An 8,144-nucleotide genomic window follows, 5' to 3' on the forward strand; every position below is an offset into this window, starting at 1 on the left:
GAAGCAACTAGGATATGTTTTGCTATCCACGAAACGGAAACAATCATGTGCATGATGCCCTAGAGATTTAACTTCATTGTTCCTTTAAAAGGGTATGCTTATTTTTTTCAGGAAAAATAGCTGTGGACCAGACAACTTTGTAGTGTATAACACCGGTTTGAATCTAAAGTCTATCTTATTTTCAGATGATTTGCAATTCCGTATAACCCGGTTTAGTGGCCCTTTTTACAGTTAACAAATATTACTTTATAGATTAACGGTGACATATTTTTCAAGAAATGTGTTAAAAAGCCACTTAATCCTTTACAATCAATATTATTGTAACTGTGTCAACTATTATTAAGATCAAAGACTTTGTTAGACTAGGATATACAAATGCTGGTGTCTAAGCTTTTCTTGTGTCTAAGTTTTAGACAATGTAAACTTTGCCTTGTCTGAGTGGTGCATTCTGTATGATAAATTTTGCACACCTAGCTAGACAATGTTTTAATCTACCGCCACTTTGTTGGCTTAATTTACACCAGTTTTTTTTGCGGCTAAATTTTTGAGCCAACATCTTGCGCACAATGTATCATTTTAAGCCATACCCTTACTACTAGACCAAGCCCGCTAAGCCACACCACCAAGTCCAGCTTGTGTCTAAAAATTAATAAATGTGGCGCCCAGCATGTAGGCTAGAATTCGGGCCCAATTTAAGCCAGAATTCTTGCTCATTTTGAATTGTAAATATTCTCCAATTTCCTTTTGGAAAGTAGAATTTGAAAATTTACCCATTTGTGTCCTTTTTATTTTTTTGCTACCCTGCACAATCTATCTTGGTGTTTTGATGTAAAGAAAGGAGAAAAGAGATGTCAAAGAGTGAAACAGGAAGGGAGGTGGAGGAAAGAGGAAATTCACAGCTCATTACTGAAGGCTAGAAGCTGCTTGTATACATTCATAAATTGTCTTCATGAACCTTGCCAACCAGCAGACTGCAGTGTTGCGGTTAAAGTCCTTGAACCCATTGTACAAATTTCTTATTTTTTACAGAGAGAAAAGAAAGATAATCCCAACCGCGGGAATGTGAATCCTCGGAAGATTCGCACACGGAAAGATCAGTGGGAACAATTGAAGATGGGGCTGGAATTTGTGGATGCAAAAGCTCAACAGCCTGGGTATGCTTCTCCAGATCTAGGAAGTGGAGAAAACAAGATATCATTTCGCAGGACGGGATTATTCTAATAGACTGTACAATGCAATACTGGCCAAAATCTTTTATAATTTTACCATGCGCTTTGAGTTGATAGTGTAGAAAGACCATTTCTAACATTTATTTTGTGTTATTCAGGATCGAATTAACTCAAAATGGATCGGTCAGTTCCATGGATATGGGAGATCTAAACCAGTACCTTCCTCCGCCTCCAAATGAAGACATCATTCCAAGCCCACCTCCTGTTTCTGATGATTCTTTGCCTCCTCCTCCAATGGAATTTAGGTAAACTTTTTTTTAAACCACTCAAAGGTCAGAAATGCACAATTTAGAAGTGAAATTAAGAACTGATGTATATTATTACTGGATGTGTCCCAAGGCTTTTCATATATAAAGGAAAAATCCAGGCAAAAGTAATCTTCCGGTGTGCCATTGTTAGAAGATTACAATGGTGGAGTCCATGAGAACAGCCTTTTAAAGGGGTTATCCGGGAACCAAAAATTTTTAAAAATGGATTTGCATTCATATTTTTATGTAAAAAGTCACTTACTAGTGTACTTTAATGAAAAATTTGTCACTAAATGTTGCCGTTCAAACCCGGCTTTTCTAATATTGATGACTTGCTGACACGGCCCCACGTCACTGAGGGCTTGCTTCCTGCGCTGTTCTTGTCCGCATGTTATCAATGACATGACCGCGAGGGGCTGTCACATTGCCTATTGCTGGAGTGCCCGACCCTGCTCCCGACATTCGGTCAGTGACTTTCCCATAGCTGGATTTCCCGAGCAGAGCATCAGCTAATGCTCTGCCTTGGGACTCCCGTACTGCTGCCGATGTCACTGTCCATATATGGACAGTGGTGTCTAATGCTTGGGGACTCCACTACTATTGCCGACGTCACAGTCCATATATGGACAGTGACTTCAGGGGTTTCCTATTTCTGGAGTCCCCGAGCAGAGCATCAGTTGATGCCCGTCCCGGGGACTCCAGCACGGCTCCCGACATCACTGTCCATATATGGTCCGTGACTTCAGGGGTTTCCTATCGCTGTATTTCCAGAGTAGAGCATTAGCTGACGCGAAGCTCAGGATCTCCAGCGATGGGAAACTCCAGAATTCACTGACCAAATATGGACGTCCGGAGCAGTGCTGGAGTCCCGAGGTAAGTGCCAGCTATAGATAATGTGACTGCCCCTTTCAGTAATGTTCTTGATAACACGCCAACACGAACAGCGCAGGAAGTAAGCCCTCAGTCACATGGGACCGTGTCCTCAATATTAGAAAAGCTACAGGACTTCCAGGAACAATTCACCGGGTTGGAACGGCACCATTTAGTACCGAATTTTTAATTAAAGTACATTAGTAAGTGACTTCTTTTTACATAAAAATATGAATGCAAAGCAATTTTAAAATTTTTTTGACTCCCGGATAACTCTTTTAACCAATTTCCTAAATCGGCGTGTGGTCCTGGCACTCGGATACGCACAGATGAACAAGTGATGGCACATCCTAGCAATATGCCATCACTTGTAATACTGGAAAAAAAACCTTCACTGTTGGTAAGGCCTAACAACTGTTATTTGGCTAGACGTTTAGTAGAAATTTAGTCCTGTGTCTTTTTGAGTACGTAAGTGCTAAGATTTTAATGTCTGTAGTTTAGGCTTGGTCAGGAAAAATAAACTTTATCAGGATATTTTAATAGCTCAACCTAGCTGGATGGGCACTAAGGAGTTGGAGGCTGAATGATCATTTTAACTAGTAGGAATGGGGGAAAAGGCTAGTGTGTGAATGATAGACTTTCTATTGAGCCAGTACAGCAATTGCTCGGCTTTCTGAGAAAAGCTGATCAGAAATGAAGCGGCTCAGCGCTCACCCAGAAGTTTTTTGGAAGTTTAGTTACCATTTAATATATAATAAAATACATTTTAAGGTATTTAAATGGCATCTATCCTTTGTTCAAGCTCCACTATTATACACTTATGAAGTACTAAAAACATAGGCCCCATGCACACGACGTGTTCGGTTCGTGATATAAGGACTGTATGTCGCCCACGTTTCCCGGACCAAACACAGTTTAGGGAACCGGGCTCCTAGCATCATAGTTTTGCATGACGCTGTGAGTCACTGCCTCCCCGCGGGACTACTGTCCCATACTGAAAACCTGTTTCAGTACGGGACAGTAGTCCCGTGGGGAGGCCGAGACACCTAGCATCATACGTAACTATGATGCTAGGAGCCCGGCTCCCTGAACTATGTTCCGTCCGGGAAATGCAGCCGACATAGACCGAACACGTTGTGTGCATAAGGCCTTACTCTAATTCCCATTTGATAGCATTACATGCAATACTTTTATGTCCGCTAATGAGACAATCCTACTTAAAGGAGTAGTCTGCTTTAGACATTCCCTTTTCCAAATGCCAGCTTCCAAACCCCCTCTATTAGCCAGAGAGATGAGCTGATGCAAAGAGCACCTTTCCTTCCAGAGAACTGTCTCTTCCGTGTAATGAGTCATTTCTCCTACAGTGTACTCCCCATCTTATCATCTTTTTAGACAGGATGGCAGTTGTGCAAACCAGACAACCACATTTTATTTGTTATATAGTAACATGTAATAATTTCTAGTAGACTAGCATGCTTCAAGAATTACTTTAGAACACTGAGACAATGAGAATTTAAGTAAATCTTTTGCTCTTATTTTTTATTCTTTAGTTCACCTGGAAACTCCAATCGATCAAGCCTAGTTAGCCAAATCCACCCACCCCCAGCACCTCCAGCTGGTACTCCTATTGGAGGAAGACCCAGTTTCTCTCCTCCACCTCCACCTCCTCCACCTGCTGGTGTATTCCCAGATGGCGCTTACCTCCCACCCCCCTCGCCATTAGAGTGTCCCCCTGTTCCTGGCTTTCCTGCGCCGCCGCCTCCTCCACCCGTGCCTTCTGTAATAGATTATACAGCTGTCTCTCCTGTTCCTCCTCCAGCTCCTCCTGCAGGAGGGCCCCCTCCTCCACCACCCCCTCCACCTCCACCAGGTCCACCACCTCCTGGCCCCCCTCCTCCTCCATCTTTTTCTCCTCAAGATGGAGATCCCATGCCACAGATATCCAAGCCCAAAACCTCCCTGCCACCAGTGAGCGATGGTCGGAGCGATCTCCTGTCTGCTATTCGTCAAGGTAATTGTGTACCTCATTATCTATTTGATTTTGAACTTCAATAATTGTTATCCACAGTTTATTAAGGTTGTGGAGCCCAAATGCTCCAAAACATGAGCTTCTCGCTTTCCATTGTCCACCACTTTGAAAAAGGGGTTTTCCAGGGATCAAAAATGTTTGTACTAATAATCTAGGTCAAAATTAAATAAACTTCCTAATATGCATTCTGACAAAAATCAGAACGCATTTGTTCCTATTCACCCTAACTCTGGCCGGCAGGAAGCTCTGGTTTTCATCTTAGTGTTTTTTGTATTCGACACACGCTCGTGCACGAGCGTTATTATGCAGACAGGCCTGTGTCTATACCTCACTGAGTATCGACAAAGGTCTGGCATTGATGCATAAGCAATGAATGAACGCCGCGGGCACTAAGGAGGCTGTGGGCCGAGAGGATGCCTCAAACCCGGGTAAAGGTCAGAAGTCCCGGGTTTCAGCCAGGACAGAAATGTATTGAGAGGTAGGCTCACGTGGCCCTTTTTGTATGTGGCTGGATGGCAGAGAAAAGTTCCGTATAGAAAACGCCATGCTGCAACACCAAATAAACAGATGATGACGTTTTATTCAGAATTGCATTGTAACAGTTAATCTATACCATTATTGCCATATATGTAATGGTTTATTAAGTTTATTTATCTTTCTATAAGCATATATATATATATATATAATAATTCCTTGGGGCTGTGTCATAGAGGATTATGGTGACTGGTTTATTTTCTTTGCAGGAACGCTGAAACTTTACACTGTGCTTTAGTTATAAAACTAAAGATAACAGTCTGTCGTTAAATCTGGTTTACCCTGTCTAGTTTTTAAACTTGTTTTTTACCTCTTTATTTTTTGTCCAGGCTTTCAGCTACGCAAGGTGGAAGAACAGCTGGAGCATGACAAGCGAGATGTTGGAGGTAATGATGTGGCTACCATCCTATCTCGTCGTATAGCAGTGGAGTACAGCGACTCAGAGGATGACTCCTCGGAATTTGATGAAGATGATTGGTCCGATTAAACATGCCAAGATTTCGATGGAGTGGTGGGATCAGTGTTATGTAGGTTTTTCACTGCCACAAGCTCATTCAGAGTGCCAGGAGAAAAGTATGAATTTTATGTTTATAAAAGGAGAACACAATTAAAGGGGTTTTCCCATCTTAGGCATTTATGGCATATCCACAGGATATGCCATAAAAGTCTGATAGATGCGGGTCCCACCTCTGGGACCCGCACCTACCTCTAGTACGGGGCCCCCTAAACCCCGTTCTAGCTTACTCTGCTCCCGCTCTCTCCTGGCAACATCCTGGTTAGGTGGTCGGGTGTTACGAAAACAGCCAAACTCACTGAGCTATGCTGTTTTTGTAACTCCCATAGAAGTGAATGGGTGCTATGGAAACAGCATAGCACGTTGAGCTACGCTGTTTTCGTAGCTCCTACTCACTTTCATGGTAGTTACGGAAACGGCGTAGTTCAGCGAGCACTCTGCTGTTTCCGTAACTCCCGAATACCTAACCAGGAAGTGGCCGGGAGGCAGCGGAGCCGAGTAAGCTAGAATGGGGTTGGAAGGCGCCCCGTTCTAGAGATAGGTGCGGGTCCCAGATGTGGGACCCGCATCTATTGGACTTTTATGGCATATCCTGTGGATGTAAATGTCTAAGATGGGAAAACCCCTTTAACATTGTTGTAATATACCCTTGCCTATGGGCATATAGCTCTGATGGTGTGACTTCTTCTTGAGCTATAGGGTTAATCTGTTACATTTGCCATTGAACTCTGCCCTATTACAGTTAATGGAGAAATAACTAATCCTTCCTTTAGCTATACAATTTGCCATTGGTAAAGGGAATGCTCCACATTTATTTTGGCCTACAGAAGATGGGGTTTAGATGAAATAAGAGTATTCTCTCATCGACTTATGATGCCAATCATATGACTTTGTGCCACAACTGGACCGTGAATATATAATCCAGTCCTTGTGATGTGATCATAAAGATTTTGAGCTGAATTTTTAAATAACTGTGCCTTAACTGTTGAAACGTTGGTAAAAGGTCCATACAATTTAAGGAATGACCATTGGTGGAAGTGGAATTTATGACCAAATATTTCTGTATTATTCATAATATGGTGACCATAATGTGTGATGTCCTAGAAACTAGACAACTGATGAAAAAATAAAGATGACCGTGTCAGGGATTTACACTTAACCTGCTATATTTATCCTTGGGCAGGTGGGGTACTTACTATGCATATACTATAGATATCTATTTACTGTATGTTATTGTAATTTTGCCTTGTATCAGACCCAGTGGGGAATATATATGCCCTTATGAGTAGTTTATTGGAATAAACTGTCTGGGCCACTGGGGAGCAACATGAGATAATGGGGAAGAAATCTAAACCTAATAATTACGTGTAATTTGTTATAATGTATCAAGAGAACAACTTTATCTATTCCATTCTTTAAATCCTATTCTATGCAAAATATAAGCATAAATAACGGCATGTATTAAAATTCTGCACCTAAAGTGCGTAGATAAAGCTGCAAACAAGGTCTGTAAACTACTGAGTTGACTGATGATATGAAGATCTTAAGTGCCTTAATAGAAGTGACTTGGGGACCTGTTGCCAAAAGAAATAATGTCAAGGTTCTTTGCACTGCGTGTTCCACACCCTTCTCTTTATAACTTGCTTTTTTTGTTTTCCAAATTATGTTTACATATGTATAATGTTTTAATTATAACTCTATAAAAGCATTTCAGTTCTTTATGCTGTGTCCCCCTTTTTGGAGTCTTTGTGGTCTTCAACCAGACGTGAGAAGTTTACCGAGAAACCGAATAGAAAATCGCCAGGTCTTGCTTGGGAGACTACGATTTGACCTACTTTACATTTAGACTTAAAAACCTGTTCAGGACCAGAGCACTATTTTTATATGATGTTATATACTAGTGCCTATCATTCTTTAGTTTTGTAACTGTAATGATGCTACAGTAGCGTATACTGCTGCACCCATGCAGTGAGTCTTCTATCCGCATCGTTTTTGTCTAGAAGTTATTTCACTGTATCATTAAAGTAATATTTCACACACGTCCTGTCTCATGACAAAGAAATCAATTTAAACCTTTCACTGCCGAGGATTTATGATTTACGTCATGATGTTAAGATTGCTACAACAAGAATATAAGGGCTAATGCTTAAATCTTGGTATCACATTAAAACCCAGAATTAAAGCTTTCAAATGATACCAAGGATCTAACTGCAGTGTTTGGGGCACTGCACTCCTCGAGTTTCAGGATAAAAAGTTTTAAAGAGGTTCTGTCACCAGATTATAAGTGCCCTATCTCCTATATAATCTGATTGGCGCTGTAATGTAGATAATAACAGTGGTTTTTATTTTGAAAAACGATTATTTTTGAGCAAGTTATGAGCTAGTTTAGATTTATGCTAATGAGTTTCTCAATGGACAACTGGGCGTGTTTTTACTTTTTACCAACTGGGTGTTGTACAGAGGAGTGTATGAGGCTGACCAATCAGTGACTAATCAGTGTCCTACACTTCTCATTGTTCCAGCCCAGCTTCTTTCACTGCACAATCACACTGTGCTGTGGATCATGCTGGGCTGGAACAATGGGAAGTGTAGGACACTGATTAGTCACTGATTGGACACTGATTAGTCACTGATTGGTCAGCGTCATACACCCCTCTGTACAACACCCAGTTGGTAAAAAGTAAAAACACGCCCAGTTGTCCATTGAGAAACTCATTAGC

At 41.4% G+C, this 8,144-nt stretch overlaps 1 protein-coding gene across 1 annotated transcript; it reads left to right on the top strand.

The window, feature by feature from the left end:
* Positions 1-1,029: 1,029 nt before the first annotated feature.
* LOC142703874 (actin-binding protein WASF2-like) lies at positions 1,030-7,145 on the top strand (the record flags this gene model as incomplete). Its single annotated transcript, XM_075848253.1, has 4 exons — positions 1,030-1,154; positions 1,328-1,474; positions 3,898-4,358; positions 5,240-7,145. Coding segments are annotated over 4 exons (891 nt in total), but the record flags the coding sequence as incomplete, so codon positions are not given.
* Between the last annotated feature and the right edge of the window lie 999 nt (positions 7,146-8,144).

The sequence above is a fragment of the Rhinoderma darwinii genome, unplaced genomic scaffold (genome assembly GCF_050947455.1).
Source record: "Rhinoderma darwinii isolate aRhiDar2 unplaced genomic scaffold, aRhiDar2.hap1 Scaffold_2931, whole genome shotgun sequence".
Lineage (NCBI taxonomy): Eukaryota > Metazoa > Chordata > Amphibia > Anura > Rhinodermatidae > Rhinoderma > Rhinoderma darwinii.